The sequence below is a fragment of the Heptranchias perlo genome, chromosome 8, assembly GCF_035084215.1.
Source record: "Heptranchias perlo isolate sHepPer1 chromosome 8, sHepPer1.hap1, whole genome shotgun sequence".
NCBI lineage: Eukaryota > Metazoa > Chordata > Chondrichthyes > Hexanchiformes > Hexanchidae > Heptranchias > Heptranchias perlo.
The window spans coordinates 53,358,566-53,381,289 of record NC_090332.1 but is presented as its reverse complement, the minus strand read 5'-3'; the positions used below and the strand labels follow the sequence as shown (position 1 = coordinate 53,381,289).

General features: G+C 43.9%; 1 protein-coding gene across 11 annotated transcripts in view; it reads right to left on the bottom strand.

Annotated features, from left to right (window-relative positions):
- The window catches only part of zdhhc14 (zinc finger DHHC-type palmitoyltransferase 14), a 632,056-nt gene that overhangs the window by 272,596 nt on the left and 336,736 nt on the right, over positions 1–22,724 (bottom strand). Inside the window, exon 9 of one of the 11 annotated variants that reach the window (XM_067989130.1) lies at positions 4,076–5,295. The exons of 9 other annotated variants lie outside the window; for them this stretch is intronic. In XM_067989130.1, coding sequence (XP_067845231.1) covers positions 4,894–5,295 — 402 coding nt within the window. In that variant the 3' untranslated portion in view covers positions 4,076–4,893. Of the gene's footprint in view, positions 1–4,075; positions 5,296–22,724 lie in introns of those variants that run through there. One more of the 11 variants, XM_067989131.1, reaches the window with a different exon arrangement.

Genomic DNA, 22,724 nt, shown 5'->3' with positions numbered 1-22,724 from the left:
TTTCCTGCCAAAGTGCATAACCTCACATTTTCCAATATTGTATTGCATCTGCCAAATCTCCGCCCACTCACCCAGCCTGTCTATATCCCCTTGTAGGTTTTTATGTCCTCCTCACTCTCTACTTTCCCTCCCATCTTTGTATCATCTGCAAACTTTGATATGTTACACTCGGTCCCCTCCTCCAAATTGTTAATATAGATTGTAAAGAGTTGGGGACCCAGCACCGACCCCTGCGGAACACCACTGGCTACTGGTTGCCAGTCCGAGAATGAACCATTTATCCCAACTCTCTGCTTCCTGTTAGATAACCAATCCTCCACCCATGCCAGAATATTACCCCCAATCCAGTGATTCTTTATCTTGAGCAATAATCTTTTATGTGGCACCTTGTCGAATGCCTTCAGGAAGTCTAAATACACTACGTCCACTGGTTCCCCTTTATCCACCCTGTACGTTATGTCCTCAAAGAACTCAAGCAAATTTGTCAGACATGACTTCCCCTTCGTAAAGCCATGCTGACTTTGTCCAATTAAATTATGTTTATCCAAATGTTCCGCTACTGTCTCCTTAATAATAGACTCCAAAATTTTACCCACCACAGATGTTAGGCTAACTGGTCTATAATTTCCAGCCTTCTGCCTACTACCCTTTTTAAATAAGGGTGTTACATTAGCAGTTTTCCAATCTGCCAGCACCTTTGCCGAGTCCAGAGAATTTTGGAAAATTATTACCAAAGCATCCACAATCCCTACTGTCACTTCCCTCAAGACCCTGGGATGTAAGCCATCAGGTCCAGGGGATTTATCCACCTTGAGTCCCATTAATTTACTGAGTACCAATTCCTTAGTGATTTTAATCGTATTTAGCTCCTGCCCCCCCCCCCCCCAGTGTTGGGATATTCTTAGTGTCCTCTACCGTAAAGACTGAAACAAAATATTTGTTCAGCATTTTTGCCATCTCCATGTTTCCCACCATTAATTTCCCGGTCTCATCCTCTAAGGGACCTACGTTTGCCTTAGCCACCCTTTTTCTTTTTATATAACTGTGGAAACTCTTGCTATCTGTTTTTATATCTTTTGCTAATTTATTTTCATAATCTATCTTCCCTTTCTTAATCAATCCTTTAGTTACTTTTTGCTGTCTTTTGAAGACTTCCCAATCTTCTATCCTCCCACTAAGTTTGGCTACCTTATATGTCCTTGTTTTTAGTCGGATACTATCCTTAATTTCTTTACTTAGCCATGGATGGCTGTCATTTCTTTTACACCCTTTTTTCCTCAGTGGAATATATATTTTTTGAAAGTTGTAAAATAACTCCTTAAATGAACACCACAGCTCATATACCGTCTTACTCTTTAATCTATTTCCCAGTCCACTTTAATCAATTCCGCTCTCATACCATCATAGTCTCCTTTATTCAAGCTCAGTACGCTTGTTTGAGAACCAACCTTCTCACCCTCTAATTGGATATGGAATGTAACCATGTTATGGTCACTCATTCCAAGGGGATCCTTAACTAGGACATTATTAATTAATCCTGGCTCATTGCACAGGACCAGGTCCAAGGTTGCTTGCCCCCTTGTAGGTTCAGTTACATACTGCTCAAGAAATCCATCCCTAATACACTCAATAAACTCTTCCTCAAGGCTGCCCTGCCCAATTTGATTTGTCCAGTTAATGATAGTTAAAATCCCCCATAATTGTAGCTGTTCCCTTATTACATGCCCCAACTATTTCCTGATTAATACTTCTTCCAGCAGAGTTGCAACTATTAGGAGGCCTATATACTCCGCCCACTCGTATTTTTTCCCCTTATTATTCCTTATCTCTACCCAAACTGTTTCATTATCCTGATCCTTTGTCCCAATATCATTTCTCTGTATTACAGTGATTCCTTCCTTTATTAACATAGCCACCCCACCTCCCCTTCCTTCCTGCCTGTTAAATACCCTGTAGATGTATCCACTTGTGGGGGAGACCAGAAGTAGGGGCTATCAATCTAAAATAGTCACTAATAAATCCAATAGGGAATTCAGGAGAAACTTCATTATCCAGAGAGTGGTTAACATGTGGAACTTACTACCACAAGGAATAGTTGAAGTGACTAGCATAGATGCACTTAAGGGGATGCTGGACAAACACATGAGGGAGGAAAGAAATAGAAGGATATGTTGATGGGGTTAGATGAAGATGGGTGGGAGGAGGCTCCTGTGGCGCATAAACATCGGCATGGACCTGTTGGGCCAAATGACCTGTTTCTGCACTGTACATTCTACATAATTCTAATACTAAATAAGTACTTTGAATCTGTCCTCAAAAAAGAGGATGCTGCCAATGTCACAGTAAAGGAGGAGGGGGTAGATAAATTGGATAGGAAAAAAATAGATAAAGAGAAGGTACTTAAAAGGTTAGCAGCTCTCAAAGTAGAAAAGTCACTCTGTCCAGATGGGATGCATCCTAGGTTGCTGAAGGAAGTAAGGGTGGAAATAATGGTGGCTCTGGCCACAATCTTCCAATTCTTTGATATGGCAGTGGTGCCTGAGGACAGGAGAGTTGCAAATGTTATACCCCTGTTCAAAAAAGGGGAGAGGGATAAAGCCAGTAATTACAGGCCAGTCAGCCTAATGTCAGTGGTGGGGAAACTTCTAGAGACAATAATCCGAGACAAAATTGTCACCTGGAAAAATATGGATTGATAAATGACAGCCAACACAGATTTGTTAACAGCAAATCATGTCTGACAAACTTGATTGAGTTCTTTGATGAAGTAATGGAGAGGGTTGATGAGGGTAGTGCAGTTAATGTTGTGTACATGGACTTTCAAAATGTGTTTGATAAAGTACCACATAATAGACTTATTAGCAAAATTGGAGTCAATGGGATTAAAGAGGTTGTGGCAGTGTGGATACAAAATTGGCTAAGATACAGAAAGCAGAGAGTAGTGATGAACGGTTGTTTATCAGACAGGAAGGAAGTATATAGTGCTGTGCTCCAGGGATTGGTATTAGGACCACCGCTCTTTTTGGTATATATTAATGACCTGGACTTGATTATAAAGGGCATAATTTCAAAGTTTGCAGATGACACTAAACTCGGAAATACAGTAAACAGTGAGGAGGATAGTAGCAGACTTCAGGAAGACGTGGACACACTGGCGTAATGGGAAGACACATGGCAGATGAAATTAATGCAGAGAAGTGTAAAGTGATGCATTTTGGAAGGAAGAATGAGGAGAGGCAAAATAAACTAAATGGTACAATTTTAAACGGGGTGCAGGAACCTGGGGGTTCACATACACAAATCTTTGGAGGTGCAGGTCAAGTTGAGAAGGCTTTATAAAATAGAAGCATAGAGTACAAAAAGAAGGAAGTTATGCTAAACCTTTATAAATCATTGGTTAGGCCTTAGCTGGAATATAATGTCCAATTCTGGGCACCACACTTTAGAAAGGATGTCAAAGCATTAAAGTGGGTGCTGAGGAGATTTACTAGACTGGTATCAGGGATGAAGGACTGAAGTAACGTGGAGACACTAGAGAAGCTGGGATTGTTATCCTTAGAGCAGAGAAGGTTAAAGGGAGATTTAACAGAGGTGTTGAAAATTATTACAGGTTTTGATAGAGTAAATAAGTAGAAACTGTTTTCACTGGCAGGAGGGTTGGTAACCAGAGGACACAGATTCAAGATAATTGGCAAAAGAAACAGAGGGGTAATGAGAATTTTGTTTATGCAACGAGTGGTTATGATCTGGAATTCACTGCCTGAAAGGGTGGTGGAAGCAGATTCAACAGTAACTTTCAAAAGGGAATTGGATAAATATTTGAAAAGGAAAACTGGCAGGGCTATAGGGAAAAAGCAGGGGAGTGGGACTAATTGGATGGCTATTTCAAAGAGTGGGCACAGGCACGATAGGCCAAATCGCCTCCTTCTGTGCTGTATGATTCTAACGTGTAAGCAGATTTATATTAACCAAAACTTAATGTAGTGGGAGATGGTGCATAAACAAAATTGGGCAGGTGAAAGCACTTTTGTTGAGCATAGGAATTCCATTGTACACAACTGCCATGGTATATGGATTTAAAGAATAAAAGGTGCCAACAATTTATTAATGTACACAGGAAATAAATATCACCAGTTTTAAACGATGACATGGCACAACACAGCATCTTCTTGAACACTTTACATAAAAGAGATAAATGATATGGTATGAGACAATAGTAGCCCTCAATATGCTTGGTCCTACTAAGCAATAAAAATAAAATCAATACAGTGAACGATAAAGGATGCATTCCTTTTGCACTTATTTATATTCATAGCAAAACAAAGATCACCAATGTATTCAGTATTTGTACACTGCTCTGTAACACTTGTTTACAATGTGGCACAGTATCCTAGATTAGCCTAAACAGGCTTTAGCAGAATACCTTGTAATTACTCACTCTAGACCATCTACTTAAGAGATGAGAAACTCATGTTTAGGTGATAAAGACAATTCATGCTGGATTCAACAACTGATTCATTCAGTCTTCTCACTTCATATTTCAGTAGCTGGACAAGTCAAGGATCTTTCCTACCAATTTCCACTGTGCCACAGATTTTCAAAATGTAGCACAATAGAAATAATACTATTGTACAGTATCTGAGTGCAGTTGAAAGTCTTTTGCCATGGCTCCACAGATAAAACAAATTTTAGTGAAGTGTTGTTTCTTAGTCTGAATAACTCATGAGAATGGCACTTTTCTTCTTCATACTATGGCACATACTCTGTAACCAGGCTAGAAGTGATCGCCTGTGACAGTTTGTGATGGGATTATGGTAGCATTTCCTGATACGACTTTTGGTGCTTCCAGCAAACATCTGGAATTAGGAAAGATTAAAATGGACACAAAAGAGGTTAAACTGAGCTGAGCTTGACCAGGCCACGAACTGAATCCTCATGCATTGAATCCTGGGTGACTGCATTCAGGACATGCATCGTGTGGCTGTGAGTAAGAGGGGTAACTGGGGTGAGCATTCCTGGAGGTGATGGAGCCTCTTCTGGCGTAAGAAAGTGGTGAGCTTCACATTCTTTCTTTAGTGGCATTGTATCTGTTATTATGGTTTCTGTTGCGAGGTTTGATGTAGAAGGTGGAGGTGTTGGCTGCCCAAGAGCTAACGTGGCACATTGAGAAGAAATTGTCATTTTCCCAGGGAGATGGGACTCTTCGTTGGTTGGACTTGACTCATTCTGTAACAGCGGTGTGGCTGCAGCCTGCAAAACGAATTTAGTGCTCTGAATGCATTGGTCCTGATCACACTGAATCATAAATGGAGAACAGATGTATGGAATATCAGAAATATGGAAAGAGTATAATGGTGACATATGGCAAGAAAAGGGAGGGGGAAAACAAGAAAGAGAAGAAAATTAGCAACCACGTTGAATGTTTCGTGTGAAGCACTGTTACATTGCAAAACTGGGTAAACATGCACAACTCTGCATTTTATTCAACAACTCAACATGCTCTTTCCCTCCTTTATTTTTAAAACAGAGAGCAACCAACACAATAAATTGCACTGCAAAAACAAGGACATGCTGTGGAACAGAAGCTGTGATGTATTCTAGAAGTGGGTTACTTCCACTGACACAGTTACAGAACAAATATAGACAAAAATAGTTATTATGGCCATTGGCCTCTATGTAATAACAGTCAATGAACCAATTTAATTTTTAACATGGCATGACTTTGTCAAGTGGATCAATCAACCTACAAATAAAGTACTGGGGGGGGAGGGGTTGAAATTTGTCACTTCAATAATTTTTAAAAGGCAATGTTAATTAAAAAGAAATTGTAAATCCAGTTTTGTACGCACACCTATTTTTTCCATCAAACTTATTGGCAGAAGTAATTTCACCCTCTAGATGTTTAACTTGATAGTGTTGTTGGTCGCTTAAACAATTATACTTGACAAACATACACATTGGACACCCAGTAAACCACATGGATGTGACTTTCTGTTGGTATGGTCTTCCTTATTCTTCGATCGTTGTTCAACCTCCGCATATGAACAAACAGGTCACATCCAACGAAAACTGACTGGGATATGGTCTCTTTAAGAGTCAGGCACCATGCTAGAGCCATATCAGTCATGCACAGGTTGATTTTAACCCATTTCGATGGGTACAAATGGCGCAGTAAGATAGTTAAAATGGAAGTGCATCACTTACTGCCCTGTCAGTAAGGGCACAGATGATCCAGGCACCCGCCTGTATCAGGCGGCAGCATTATTTAAATAGGGGTCTTAATCAGACAGATTGGCAGATCCCGCTGCAATTTTAACAGGAAATAGCAGGACAGCCGCTGAGTACAGGACCCGCCCAGGGGGCTGGGCAGTACATGAAGCAAGGAGCACTCATGATTTTTTTGGATCACTGGATCTAGCTGGAAACAAGCCTACCTTATTCCAGAGCACTCTACTTTGCTTGAGATAAGCGTTGGTGGCTCTTTTGAAGCACTGGCAGCCTCGTATAACCTGCAATTCCAATGGAAGCAGTTCTTGCAACACCTAAACTTGCAGAATAAGCATGTAATTGGCAGATAGATTTCAATATGGACAAGTGTGAGGTGCTACATTTTGGTAGGAAAAATAAAGAGGCCACATACTGCTGAATAATAAGAGTCTAAATAGGGCAAAGGAGCAAAAGGATCTCGGGGGTACAGATGCACAAATCATTAAAAGAAGCAACGCAGGTCAACAAGGCCATAAAAAAGGCAAACCAAGCACTGGGGTTCATTTCTAGAGGGATAGAATTGAAAAGCAGAGAAGTTGTGTTAAACTTGTATCAAACCTTGGTTAGATCACACTTAGAGTACTGTGTACAGTTCTGATCTCCATATTACAAAAAGGATACAGAGGCAATGGAGATGGTGCAAAAAGATTTACAAGGATGATACCAGAACTGAGAGGTTGTAACTATCAGGAAAGACTGAACAGGCTGGGGCTTTTTCCTCTAGATAAGAGAAGGGTGACCTAATAGAGGTCTTCAAAATTATGAAGGGATTTGATAGGGTAGACATAGAGAAGTTGATTCCACTTGTGAGGGAGACCAAAACCTGGGGCCAGAAATATAAGATTGTCACTAATAAATCCAATAAGGAATTCAGGATAAACTTCTTTACTCAGAGAGTGGTTAGAATGTGAAACTTTTGCTACCACATGGAGTGGTTGAGCCGAATGGCATAGATGCATTTAAGGGGAAGCTAGATACGTACATGAGGGAGAAGTGAATAGAAGGTTATGCTGATAGGGTTAGATAAAGTAGGGTGGGAAGAGGCCCATGTGGAACATAAACACCAGTTGGATCGAATGGCCTGTTTCTGTGTAATTCTTTGTAATTCTATCTGGGTGGAAGAAGAAGAAGGGCAGCAGTACCAAGAGCAAGGAGACCAAGAAGCTGTATGGGGGACTGCAGGAATACTGCCAAGAGGGGGAGGGGGGCAACAAAGGTGCCTGTAACCTCCAAACAGGGTCACTTACCACAATTTCACTGAGGAAAAAAGTTTTAGGAGGCTTTTGTTCAGCATCAAGGCTGTCCTATGTCAGCTGCTGCAGTCAGACTAGGAGCCCATATTGAGAGATGGCCATGCATTGCCTATAGCCTTCAAGGTCATGAAGGCTCTGACTTTCTTGCCTCTGGGTCATTCCAAGCTTCAGCAGGTGACTTGCACACATCAGACGCCATCTTACGAAGGGCCAGTGTGCACATTAAGGGCTCGATTTTAGCAACTGCGATCGGGTGCGTTGGTGGCGGGGGGGCTACGAAAATTGGGGATTCCCGGGGTGGGTCGGGAGCCCGGCTCCAACCCACCCAATTTCCGGGATCCCCACTGACGCGCTGACATGCACGTGCAGCCCCCACATGTGGGACTCCCGCCGGCAATTAAAGCCGGCAGGGTGCCACTTAAGGTATTTCAGGTCGTTTAGAGACCTGATTAACATAACATTTTAGGAGAGATGGGATTTTGCAACTGACTGCGACTGTTTCCCGTACTGGAGGAAACACTCCCAGTTCAAATGGATGTGTTGCAGCCATCAGCCTGTGGCAGCTGCAAAGGTCCATTTGACAGGTCGGGGGGAGACCCTCACTCATTGCAGGAGGCCACTCTGTCACTTTGGACAAAGTTTGGCCTCCACCACCCTCCTCCTAACAATCAAATTCACCAACTTGCACACTTACCTCAGTGTCCAGACACATGTACCTACCTTGCGGACCCCCTCAGATGTACATCTTCTGGATGGGGGCTGCCGTAGCTGCAGTCATGACCTCCTCGGAGGGCGAACAGCATCACCAGCCTCGCCGTCCACCTGTGACACGTGGAGCTCCACAACACAGTGCTGTGACACATCCACCTGCACAGCAGGAGGGAGGGCAACCACAGAGAGAGATGCGTCGCAGAGGGCACTACCCTCGCCACAGGGTCCACAGACCGAGGCTCAGCTTCCTGGACCTCTCTGAGCAGCAGTGCACACAGAGGCTCAGAGTCACTCGACATGTAGTCGTGGACATCTGCAGCCTCCCTCATGCCGAGCTGCTCCCGGCTGGCCCGAGCACCATCTTCTTACCTGTCGCTGTCAAAGTCACCACTGCCCTCAACAACTTCTCCTCCGCATCCTTCCAGGGTGCCACCGGGGACATTGCCGACGTCTCTCAGTCGTCTGCACAAAAGAGCCCTGCAAATACACTTACACCCACGCTGCAGTGACACAATGGGTGGCATCAGTTGTGGGTCTTCATTGTGACCCTCAGGAAAGGGCATTATTGCACAAACCAGACAAGATTCGCAAAGACATGGCAGTAGTGGTGCCAATATAATGTGAGTTGATCAGAAATTAAATATAAGCAAAAACCATGACAAATCCTCAAACACCCTTGTGCATCCCCTTCATGCTCACGACACATTTGCCTTGCACTTCCTACTGCACATATGTGATGCATGCCCTGAGGCTGCAGCACAGGTAGTGGCAGGTTGAGTGAGGCTGACCGTGAAAGAGATGCATGAGAGGGTGAGTATGAGATAGAGCCATGAGATTGTATGAGGATTGGGTTGAGTGGTAGTGGCGGGATGAGTACTGGCGAGGTGAGTAAGTGCAGGTAAGATGAAGATGAGGTTTGAGTGGGTGTGAGGGGTGATGTGACAGAGTAGTGTTGGCAGTGCAGAAGGAGATGTGGGGTGGGGGCAGTGATGTGGCAGACAGAATGTAGGGGAATGAGTAAATGTACTCACTTTGGCTGACCTACTTACGTCATTGCAGCGCCTCCTGCACTGTATGCAGGTGCGCGATATGTTGGTGGTGCAGGTGACCTCCTCTGCCACCTCGAGCCAGGCCTTCTTGGTGGCAGAGGCAGGCAGATCTCTGTCCTCCCTCTCCTCCTCACCCCATCCAATAAGAGCTGGAGTGAGGCATCATTAAACCTGGGAGCAGCCTTCCCCCTGGGCTGCTCCATGCTGTAATTTTTTCTATTTCTTGCAACATCAGTCAGTGAAGGACTGCCCCTTTAAATAGAGCTCCTCCAGCTGACAGACCTTATTGCGCATGCGCAGTCCTCCCGCCGCGCAGCTTAGCAGCGGAGAACCCGGAAGAACAGGTAAGTGGATCCAATCAGCCTGCGATTGCGTTCGGAGCAGACTGATTTCACCGGGCGCGTTACCCACGCACCCAATTGACCCCCCACCGCGAACTCACCCCCTGGTAAAATCGGGCCCCAAGTTCCCCATGGACAGCAGGAGCTGACTATTGGCTTTGCAGCCTTGAGCTTTCCCCAAGTGCAGGGAGTAATAGATTGCACTCATGTTGCCATGTGGACAGCTCCCCATTAACCAGTGGCATTCATGAACAGGAAGGGATTTCATTCGCTGAATGCCAAGGTTGTCGCAGATCATGCCACAAGAATAATGCAGGTGTGTGCGTGCTTTCCGGGGAGGTGCCACAATGCTGCTATACTGCGGCAAAGCACAGTGCCTCCACATTTCCAACAGGACCAGCCAATGGGTGGATTAATGCTTGGCGACAAGGGTACCCATTAATTACCTGTTTGATGTTGCCACTACGCCACCTGCACTTTCCCGCTGAACATTGGTATAACAATAGCCATGGAAGTACTCATCGAGCAGAGGAAGCCCTGGAATACAACCCGCACAGATTGTCACGTATGGTGGTGGCCTGCTACATTCTCCACAATCTCACCATTCAGCAGGGACAGACCCTGGAAATGGAGCAGCAGGAAGCCTGGCAAGACTCCTAAGAACATAAGAAATAGGAGCAGTAGGCCATACGGCCCCTTGAGCCTGCTCTGCCATTCAATAAGATCATTGCCGATCTTTTACCTCAACTCCACTTTCCCACCCTATCCCCATGTCCCTTGATTCCCTTTGTGTCCAAAAATATATCAATCTCAGTCTTGAATATACTCAACGACTGAGCATCCACAGCCCTCTTGGGTAGAGAATTCCAAAGATTCACAGTCCTCTGAGTGAAGAAAAGTTTCCTCATCTCGATCCTAAATGGCCGACCCCTTATCTTGAGACTATGACACCTAGTTCTAGACTCTCCAGCCAGGGGAAACAGCCTCACCGCATCTACCCTATAAAGCTGTCTAAGAATTTTATACGTTTCAATGAGATCACCTCCCATTCCTCTAAACTCCAGAGAATATAGACCCATTCTACTCAATCTCTCCTCAAAGGACAACCCTCTCATCCCAGGAATCAATCTAGTGAACCTTCATTGCACCCCCTCTAAGGCAAGTATATCCTTCCTAAGGTAAGGAGACCAAAACTGTACACAGTACTCCAGGTGTAGTCTCACCAGAGTCCTATGTAATTGCAGCAAGACCTCCTTACTCTTATACTCCAACCCCCTTGCAATAAGTACCATTTGCCTTCCTAATTGCTTGCTGTACCTTCATGTAACCTTTCTGTGATTCATGTACAAGGACACCCAAATTCCTCTGAATACCAACATTTCTTAATCTCTCACCTTTTAAAAAATATTCTGCTTTTCTATACTTCCTGACAATGAGGAGCTCATGATGAGGTGCTGGACAAAGAGGGGAAGCTGCTGATTAGCTGCTACAGTTGTCAGTGATCAACTCATAAACCAGCGATTCGCTTGAACTCCTGCCCCCAACCCCGCCAAGACCACTCCTCCCTAACATCTAGTCTAGTCCTTTCATAGTCATAAGACAAATGCAAATCACCGACCTTCAGTCATACAAATAGCTGACAATGCAGGCTCTGCAGCTAATGTTGGGCCAATTTGCACACAAAGGTCTGCTTTTGTTTAATGAATTCAAAAAATGCTATAAAACTATATATTCATCCAGGTGCTACTTAATGGTTTATTTTTTAAGTGCTCTTCTCCTGACTCTGGTGCTCCTACGTTGTTCTGCCCTTATGGTTTTGGCATTGCTGGTGAAAGGCTGCTCTTATTCTAACGAAGGCACTGGGGGTGCTCATGGTGGGCGGCCTCTAGCAATGCGGTCCAGAGCTGGCTGTAGACTGACGAAGCTCGTCTGCTGCCAGGGTTGTCTGGACCAGCTGACATGGTGGCACCTGTGGATGATACCATTCGCTCCATGGTAGACTGCAGAGAAGTCATGCCTTGAACCAGAACACTGCACATGCTAGAGGTGGACACCTCCATACTCTTAGTCATGATGCGGCAGCTCCTCAGCAAGTTGTCCAATGCATCCACTATTTGCTGGTGCACTTCCAAGATCCTTCTCTTAAAACCTGGGGTACTGAAGTCTTCATCTCCACTCTAGCAGTGCTTCGACCTGGAGTCGCCCTCCGGCCAACTGCTGCTCACTTGTGATGTGAACTTCATCCTGTGCAGACCCCTCTGCCTCACTGTCTACCCCACCCGGGATTCTGATCTCTGTGCTGGTGTTTGTTGAAGATGGAGCGGGTGACAGTGTAGGCTGGCTTGGCTCATCTTCTTCAGGAGGGGCTCATTCTACAGAGGATCCTGCAAATAGAAAAAGGAACAATGAACAGCAAGTACTGGGCAGGTTAAGAAGCCCCAGACATGTGGAATGGTGAGGCATCGACAGTTTGGCCAGCTCCCTGACAGAGCTGTGTAGTGAGTACAGTTTGAATAAAAGAGAAAAAGACAGAGATCCTGATGCTTCAAGCCTCTCGACTCTCCATCCCTGATGCTCTGAGAGAGGTCTGTGCCCACAATCTGCAGGGCTCCCAGATCCATGGGGCATAGGACCTGGATTGAAACTATCACTTCTCTTGTTCACATTTGCTCCTGGGTATTGTGTGCCAACTTGTCCTGCAGAAAGAAGTGCAGCTTATTAGTGTGAGGCTCCATCAAAGGTTTGTGAATTTGTATGAGGCATGCTGATGTGTGTTTGATGAGTGTGGCACATAGCAAGCAGTGCGCAGGATGGGGAGGTGTCATAAGAGGGTGACACTTGCCGGCAAATACACAAAGAATCATAAAATCAAGGAACATTTATGGCACAGAAGGAGGCCATCCGGCCCATTGTGTCCACGCCGGCCAAAAATGAGCCACCCGGCCTAATCCCACTTCCCAGCACTTGGTCTGTAGCCTTGTAGGTTATGGCACTTCAAGTGCATATCCAGGTACTTCTTAAATGTGATGAGGGTTTCTGCCTCTACCACCCTTTCAGACAGTGAGTTCCAGATCCCTACCACCCTCTGGATGAAAACATTTTTCCTCAGCTCCCCTCTAATCCTTCCACCAATCACTTTAAATCTATGCCCCCTGGTTATTGACCTCTCTGCTAAGGGAAATAGGTCCCTCCTATCCACTCTATCTAGGCCCTTCATAATTTTGTACACCTCAATTAAATCACCCCCAGCCTCCTCTGTTCCAAAGAAAACAACTCCAGCCTATCCAATCTTTCCTCATAGCTAAAATTCTCCAGTCCTGGCAACATCCTCGTAAATCTCCTCTGTACCCTCTCTAGTGCAATTACATCCTTCCTGTAATGTGGTGTAGAGTACAGAGCTTTCCTTGTGTAACTACATGACAGCCAAATGCTGCATGTGTCCAATTCTGGGCACCACACTTTAGAAAGAATGTCAAGGTCTTGAAGAGGGTGCAGAGGAGATTTACTAGAATGGTACCAGGGATGAGGGAATTCAGTTATTTGGAGAGACTGGAGAAACTGGGATTGTTCTCTTTAAAGCAAAGAAGCTTAAGCGAAGATTTAATAGAGGTGTTCAAAATTATGAGGGGTTTTGATCGAGTAAAAAAGAAACTGTTTCCACTGGCAGGAGGGTCAGTAACCAGAGGACACAGATTTAAGATAATTGGCAAAAAATCCAGGGGGGAGATGAGGAGAATTTTTTTTACACAGGGTGGTGGAAGCTGATTCAATAGTAACTTTCAAAAGGGAAGTGGATATATATTTGAAAAGGAAAACTTTCAGGGCTACAGGGGATAAGCAGGGGAATGGGATTAATTGGATAGCTCTTTCAAAGAGCCGGCATTGCATGATAGGACAAATGACCTCTTTCTGTGCTGTATGATTTTATGCGCATCTGTGAGAGCAACAGCTACTGCAGATGGTGCAGCTGAAACTAGGAGGCTAGGCTTAGTTCCCATTGTTAACTAGAGTAATAGCAGGTGGCGAGGGTATGGGAGTGCTTGGGATGGTGTGGAGGGAGGAAGCAAAGTGTGATGCAGAGAAGGTGACATCACAAGAAGTAAATCTTACCTTGCCGAACATGTCAGATCATTAAACTTTTTTTCCAGCATTGCAGCCTTGTCCTTGGGGGTGAGGCTTACTGCATTCACTTGTTCCAAAATCTCCCTCCAGACCTGCTGCAGCGTCTGCCTTGACAGTCTAGTTGCAGTGGAAGGGAACAAGAGGTCTCTGCGTGCCCCTACTTCCTGCAGCAAAACCTTTACAGCAGTTTCTGCAAATATTGACTATCTTGTCTGTGCCATAGCAGCCCTTCAGATTCACCTCCCAATGTGTCAAAAAACTATGTCCTCACTTTAAGAGATTGCATCTCAATTTAACAGACACTGCTTCTCTTTATAATTGACGCTGGGCCCACCTGAAATCTCACCCCCCTGAATAGCAAGCTGCCCATTAATGCTGGACAGCTCATGGTCAACTCACCTGTCATAGGGTAATGAGGCCCGACCATCAAAATTGTTCAGGTCTCTCACACACTTTATCAGCTGGACAGTTCGATAGTTTTCTCCCACCCCCAATGTAGACAGGGCCTCATTATGGAAGCATACCTCAGTTTTCTTTTCACAAGGAGGCAGCAGCAATGACCAGACTAAGTAATGTTTGATTAAATATACTTATCGCGATTCTCCAAGTGCACCAACCATGGGAGAGAACCAGGCAGGTAAGTGTAGATTGAATTAATTCAAAGATTGTGAATTATACCTTCAGCAGGTAACCTAATATTATTCTTCTTTGATCTATTACAAATGCAAATAAATTACACCTAAGCAGTACACTGTGATTTGTTACTGAAGCTAGTTTGTAGCACCATGGGGACAAGGTGCTTGTGAGCTTAAGTTGTCGAATCAAAGCAGTAATACTTCATGAAAGCAAAAGTAAAATTACTCCATGTAGCTACCTTGCAGGCGAAGTCAAGACAAACTCTTTGCTATTCATTTTCCCAGGTGGATCACAACCACCCAGAGAATAATAAAGAATACATTCTACCAACAAATTAAATACACATTAGTAATAGGTTTGCTTAGCCCAAAATAAATAGCAGCCTAGAAAGTTAAAACTCTTCGGTTTTATCTACATAATATGCTACAGCTCCATTAACATTAATAAAATGTTTTCTTGCTATCAAGCTCCTGCACTATGATATGCTGAAATAAATTAAACTCATCTGATTTTAGAAAGCAAATCCAGAGATGGTCTTAGGTCAGCCCCATCTGAATGCCAAACAATACAAGAAATCCACCACAAAGCTCACAGCCCTGTGATGCAAAATACGAGCAAACTATCTCATAAATCTTAAAAATTAGGAACTGAAGATCACAAGAAGCGATTGGTTCAAATAGATGACTCAAGTTTATGCAAAATGAAGATTCAAACCTAGATACCACCAGCTGCTCGACGTCAACCTTATTCGACCTATGTGATAGACCATGAAGCAGTAAGTACGTCAAGTAACTGAAATGCCATATTATGAATAGTCCTATTCATTATCCTGGTACAATGGAGAGGTGCTTCCTCTTAGCATTGTAAGCTTTTAGCATGGATTCTTTCTGGAATGCAAACAAAATATCTACAACTAAAGGATGCATACTTAAATTAGGCCTCTCAAAAAGCCAAAAGCCATCAGAAGTGATGCACTGAGAAGCAGTGTGGTATTTATACCTCTCTATCAGAAGCATCAAGTGCTACCTATATGGGACGTGTATTGGCTGGTTGAGGTTTAGAGGTTTAGTTCTTATTGATGAAGGACCAACATTCTCTCAGGCTGTATGGGTCTACCAATATATCCTCTGGTGTGATTTGGTGAAAAACCCTGCATAAGAGAGGAAATGGAAGGAAGGTATAGAGGATCTTACCCACCAAAGAGAGACAATTTAATGCTACAGTTCATCTATCTTGGCTTCTGCAGAAAAATCTCAGCACTCTTTTGCCATGAAATCTTTCTCAAGATAAGCTCGCTTGTCAATAGGCCAAATGAGGAACTATTGTACTGATAATTTACTCCCTTTTCTGTGTTATTTTCATTTCTCGATGTTAAACAAAACTATCCTTGAAAGTCTATGGCTGCTAGTCTTTCTGAAGAACACACTATGTTAATTATTTGCGGCAGTATTTCCATCTTCAAATTTTTAATCAGAGTGAAGAGGTAAAAGACCATGAAGTCCAATGTGGATTGAAAGGCGCTCATCCAGCTCCTCTGAACACTCAGTAAATTTATCCAGGAGAAAAAGCGTCATACAGACCAGGAAGGTTCCAGGTGTAATCCCCATTCTGTGCTGAATATCAACTGGGGCAGCATTTTGGCTGCCTAAACTCACTGTAAAGGTTCATATATGGCTAACTTCAGTGTGGTACCAGAGGGCAACCAGTGTCCATGGCAAGGAGCCTTCAGAAGAGAGGAGGGAACAAACTTTTTAAAGTCCCTATCTTTCTTGGAACAATGAAAGAGGGGAATAATACCGAGTTTTCCTCAGTTAAAGAAACTTTTTCTATGGCCTGGGAAAGCAAAGTTTTCTGCATCTCAAGGGACAAAATGCTGTGGTAGAAACTTGCTCTGTTCTAAGAACATCCCACCCCGCTATCAGTGAAGTAAAGGAATAACCTTTCTTAACAGTCTCCTTCACTGTCATTTAAGTAGGCATGGTTTCAGTCTTCAGTGAAATACTGGATGCAATCCCTACTGTGCCTTCATTAGTCCTGAGGCAGCATCACTGATTCAATACCAGGCATGAAGCATAAACAGTAGCTGAGATAATATTCCTTTTGTGGGCCCTTGAAGTCTTCCATGCCTGGCTGTTTCATAGTTAGGTCTCAAACCTCTTCTACCACAAAAGAAAGTTTGCCTTCCTCTAAAGGGGAGGAGGCTGACTATTTTGAGACTTTATTAATTTCTCCTGAAATCTTTCAGCACGACTGCCACCTGCTCCCTAAAGAGGTCCTAATAGTTTTGTTTGAAAGACCAAAGAGAAACCTGAAATTGTACACCAGGAGTACTGTGGAGCAGGATTCCCAGGATTGCAGACCATAGTTGTACAGAGCGCATCAATTGATGTTGTTGCAAGAGTTTTGTGGTCTGTCTTAACTTGCCTGTGATGTAAAAAATAATCACTGATGGCATCAGGACCAATACGACACTAATATGGACCATTTTCTTTTGGACAAACTTAACTCCATTGTTTGAATCATAATCTGCAGTGTGCTCAACATAAGAACATAAGAAATAGGAGCAGGAGCAGGCCATACGGCCCTTCGAGCCTGCTCCGTCATTCAATCAGATCATGGCTGATCCTCGACCTCAACTCCACTTTCCCACCCGATCCCCAAATCCTTTGATTCCCCTAGAGTCCAAAATCTATCCATTTCCGCTTTGAATATATTCAATGACTCAGCATCCACAGCCTTTTGGGGTAGAGAATTCCAAAGATTCACAATCCTCTGTGTGAAGAAGTTCCTCCTCATCTCAGTCTAGAATGGCCGACCCCTTATCCTGTGACTATGCCCTCTAGTTCTAGACTCTCTAGCGAGGGGAAACAATCTCTCAGCATCTACCCTGTCAAGCCCCTCTCATAATCTTATGTTTCAATGAGATCACCTCTCATTCTTCTAAATGCCAGAGTATAGGCCCATTCTACTCAACCTCTCTTCAAAAGGACAACCCTCTCATCCCAGGAATTAATCTAGTGAACCTTTGTTGCACCGCCTCTAAGTACATCCTTCCTTAGATAAGGAGACCAAAACACAATGCAGTTCTCCAGGTGAGGTCTCACTAAAGCCCCGTACAACTGTAGCAAGACCTCCCTACTCTTGTACTCCAACCCCATTGCAATAAAGGCCAACATCCCATTTGCTTTCCTAATTGCCTGCTGTACCTGCATACTAACTTTTTGTGTTTCTTGCATGAGGAAACCCAAGTCTCTCTGAATGCCAACATTTGATAGTTTCTCACCATTTAAAGTCATTAATATAGATTGTTATCTTCCCTCCAATAACATCAATGGTGGCAGGAGAGTTGAGGGTTGAGGTTGAAGTTGAGGAATTGGCTTTGAAGCGCTAGGACATAACTACACCACCAGTGATAATTTTGAGGGTTTAATGCATCCCCAATTTGACATCCATCGTAATCTATCTGCAGGCCTGTCAACTGATGATTGCCTTGGGCTTAGTGTTGGCTGGCCTGCCTGGATCGCAGTCTGGACACCTGACATATGAGGGAGGCTGTTGATTGGCCTTTCGCTTGATTGGTTTGCAACTTCACATCAAGGGCAGTCATAAGGCACATTCAGTCAATATGTGGCAGTTGTAAATTGCTCATTTCATGCGGTAGGTCCTGTGGATTGGAAGGATTTGGAGATGGCGCTGCACTTTATGTGGCTATTGCAGGAAGAATCAGCATGTGCTTGTGTAAGCTGTGGGTGGTAGGGGAGTGAAATACAGACTTGGCTGTTACTGAGGGAGACTCCACAAAGAAAGAAATGTTAGATAGCAACCCTCCTTTTAAAATGAGAATAAGTTAGTCTGGAATGCAAAGGGAAACAGTAGTCCAGAAATTGCTGGAACAGCGCATCTCTCGGCAAGTGCGGTGAATTGTTTTTTTTTATCTCATCCATCAGATTGTATTATTTTTGTGCCACAAATTGCTGGAAATGATAATGATGCAGCAACATCAACGAGGCATCTGGGACCTCATGAACGATGGTCTATCAAACAGACCATACACATGGCAATATAAATAGCTGAAAACAGACACCATCAAACCAGTTAAGATGTGGCACTGAGGGGTGAGTGACCTGTAACATTTGAAATGACCTAAAACTAACTTTAAAAAGTTGCTAAAATTTTTTTAAAAACTTGTAAAACCTTTTTACAAAGCAGTAGAAAGTTACAGAGATTGAAAACAAGGGTGAGAATTTTAAAATTGAGACATTGTCAGATATACACTTCTTCACAGAAAAACATGTTGCAAGAAAAGACAGAAGATGAGATCCCACAACTTTGCTGATGAAGCCCAAGGGCACTGTTACATGAAGTTGAGGTGAGAGGTCAGTGGCTGCTGGGGAGCGATACAGCCAGGGCACCACGCAAAATCAGCATGATGGTATGGAAGGAGGTGGCAGAGTGCCTCACCACAACATCCATGGTCTCATGGACAGCAGACCAGTGCAGAAAGAAATCTAATGACCTGACCAGAGCAGGGAAGATGCATTCAGATTAGACATTTTAATTTATTTTAAAATGCAGATTTTTAAAAACAGCTGTCTACTTCATGTAAGCAGTGTGAGTGTTTTTTAAAGTTGTTAGTGGAGGGTTTAATCTAAAGTCAAGTGAGTCGTAAAACTCAGTTGCCATGGGAGACAGCCTCCCAAAGTAATGAATATCACACCTTTTTATCTCAGAGCACATTTGAATGCATTAAAAAAGTCCCTACCAGCAGTCCGCAACTAATGCAATGCTCTCTTTTTTTCATATTTTCTGTCTGTGCAGGGTAAGATGGCTTATAATGCCCGGGAGCAGGTGATGAGGGGTGGGGGTACTCCCTTCCTGAGGGAACTTACCCCCCCATGAGGACAGGGGCGGCAGCTGTAGGGTTACAAGGGCAATTAAATATTGGGAAAACCAAAGCCATTGTTTTCATTCCTCGTCACGAACTCCGTTCCCAGCCACCAACACCATCTCTCTCCCTGGCCACTGTCTGAGGCTGAACCAGATCATTCGCAACCTTGCCGTCCTATTTGACTGAGATGAGCTACCGCCCACATATCACCAAAACCGCCTACTTTCATTTCTGTAACATTGCTCATCTCTGCCCCTACCTCAGCTCATCTGCTGCTGAAATCCTCATCCGTGCTTTTGTTACCTCTAGACTTGACTCTTCCAATGCTCTCCTGGCCGGCCTCCCATCTTCCACCCTCCATAAACTTGAGCTCATCCAAAACTCTGCTGCCCGTATTCTAACTCGCATCAAGGCCCGTTCACCCATCACCCCTGTGCTCGCTGACCTACATTGGTTCCCAGTCTGGCAATATCTCTATTTTAAAATTCTCATCCTTTTTTTCAATCTTTGTAACCTCCTCCAGCCCTACAACCCTCCAAGATCTCGGCGCTTCTCCAATTCTGGCCTCTTGCACATCTCTGATTTTAATCACTCCACCACTGCCTAGGCCCTAAGCTGTGGAATTCCCTCCCTAAACCTCTCTGCCTCTTTCTCCTCCTTTAAGATGCTCCTTAAAACCTACCTATTTGACCAAGCTTTTGGTCACCTGTCCTAAGATCTCCTTATATGGCTCAGTATCAAATTTTGTCCAATAACACTCCTGTGAACTGCCTTGTGATGTTTTGTTACGTTAAAGGCGCTATATAAATGCAAATGATTGTTGTTGTTGTGTGATGTGGCAAATGAACATGCTGCACCATTGTAACATTTGTTCTTCCTTTCCACAGGTCAACGGCAACCTGTGGAGGCAGGGACTACAGAAGACATGGAGGCGGGGGCCGCAGAGGGCACATTGGCAGGGGCTAAGTGGGAGAAGGAGGAGGAACAGGAGGGCCAGTAGGAGGAAGAAAAGGTTGTGCGCTTCAGGGGAAAAGTGGCACCATCACTCCTGTCCCCTTGGTAGTGTTGGTGTGGGAGGGGGGACACTTGACAGTGACAAATCTCACTTCACCCCTCCTCCCCCAGGGAGCACACTCCCATCTCCAACTCCTGGTCACACTGACCCTACACGAGGCACACGTGCCTCCCCTCTTTCAAGCGTGTGGCACCCACTACAGATACAGTCCAGGGCCACAAGGGACTTGCTGCTGACCAACAGGTGCCAGAACCACTTACTTCCACACCCATGCTTAGTGCCAGACACATGTGCCTTGCAGGACCCGGCTGCTGAGGATGATCCTCCAGTTATGCAGCATGTCTCTGTATCCATAGCAGGTGCTGTATGCTTGAGAGGGGAGGTTTGTGTGTAGAGCCAGAATGGCCAGGAGTTGGAGAGGGGTGAGGTGAGATTTGTCACGGTCAAGCATCCCCCTCCTACATCAGCACTCTCAAGGTGCAGCGTGGGGACATAAGGTAGCAGCTGTAAATGGCAGCGATGAGATTAATTTGTATTTATGGCCCAAATCTAGCAATGTCTAGTAGGTTGACGGTGAGCTACCATTTTTGCGAGGCAAATCGTCAAGCAAATTGTGGCAATTCGCAACTCATGCCATATCTCTTCCTTGCCACATATTGCTGAGCTTTTTACACATTAATAATGGCGTGCGCTGTGAACTCAATATTATTTTTCCAGCAATTTCTGGGCCAGTATTAATTTGTCAACTTAGATTTGTTGCTGATGATAAAAACTGGAGATACTATTTACCTGGCCGTTACTGACATCGGCTTTGACAGTGCTTGTGTTCTGTGCTTCAGTCTTGCTCCCTTAATGTTTCATGCAAGTCAGGGCCTTTGACCTTGAGGTAAGGTTCTCAGGGTGTCAATTTGGAAACACCATAGGCATCAGAGTCATCAAAAGATACATGACTGGACCAGCAAAACTGGGAGAGTGACCTTTTTCTCTTTCTCCCTTTCCTTCGGAGAATTCAACACATTTCTTCAACATTTCAGATTCATAGCAACCATCTGCTTTGACTGATTTAAATTGAATAGGCCAGTACCTTGTTGCTCTTGTTATCTGATGAGTGCACTGGCCATTAATTGGTGGCAGTGTGATTAGAAGAGAAATACTCTCCATCAAAGCAGTTGCCAAAGACTGGATCTATAACAGTCCACCTATATGCAAAGCAAAGTCTTGCTTGGTTTGCAGGTAGAATCAAAGCCTTTTTAAAAAAAATACAATGAAGCAAGTGGACCTACATCATTGATTGTCCCAACTTTAGCAGCAAATGTTGATGGCAAACACAACTGTTGAGGATGACCTGTGTGGATCCCAATGTTCCTGAAAGAGGAGGCTGCACTGATGTTGACACTTAGTTGCTATGGTGGCTTCTGCTCTAGCACCAGGTACATCTGGTACAGGAGTGGCTGTGATTCCTACATTCTCATGGCTTGAACTTAAGGAATGTAGGAACATACGGCCATTAAGCCCCTCAAGCCTGTTCCACCATTCAATTAGATCATGGTTGATTTGCATCGCAACTTTACCTAACAAGAATCTAGCAATGTCAGTCTTGAAAATTTCAATTGAAACAGCATCCACTGCCTTTTGGGGGAAGAGTTCCAGATTTCTACTATCCTTTGTGTGAAAAAGGGGAGAGTTATGAGAGTTTCAGGGCCAGCTGAGTCGACTCGGTCAATTAGATATTCACTACTTGCTTGCTCCTTAACAGGTTGTGCACTTCTAAAAATTGTGCAGTCTCATTACATAATGCAAACACTTTTTATGAATGTCAGTCACTGCAAAGACTTATGGCAGATCTCAAAAACAATTGAGGATGAATCAACCAACCACACAACCCAGCCAACGCAGTGGAGTTAACTAATTTATGTGAAAATAACCAGAATACAGATGATTTGCAAAGTATCAAACTCAACAAAATTTGTAAATATTGATTATAAACTTACAAAGTGTAACAATGCAACTATTATCCTGAATTAATATGCAAAAATAGCGGCACAGTGGTGAGAAGCCTTGATTCTTAATGTGATGACAACATAGCTGCTGCTGTAAAGGAGAAAGAGAATTGATCTTCCAGAATGAAGTCATATTTACAACAGAGATGGGGAAAACCACATAATCAGTATGTCAATTGTATGGAACCAAACTGTTAAATAGACAGAGCCCCAGTGACCTCCCTCCCATTTGGATATGACCTATTTATTTCTATTTAGAGGTTAAATATTTGTAGAAACAGAATATCTACCAAAGCTTGGTAACGGCTAATGGTTGTACATAGAGCAGTTAAAGATATATCAAAGCAATTTATTCAAGTTTCCATTACTATCTTTAAAATTAAAATCAAATTTCTCTGGCAAACTTTATCCTTTTCATGCCTCATGTTAAGCATTTAGACCG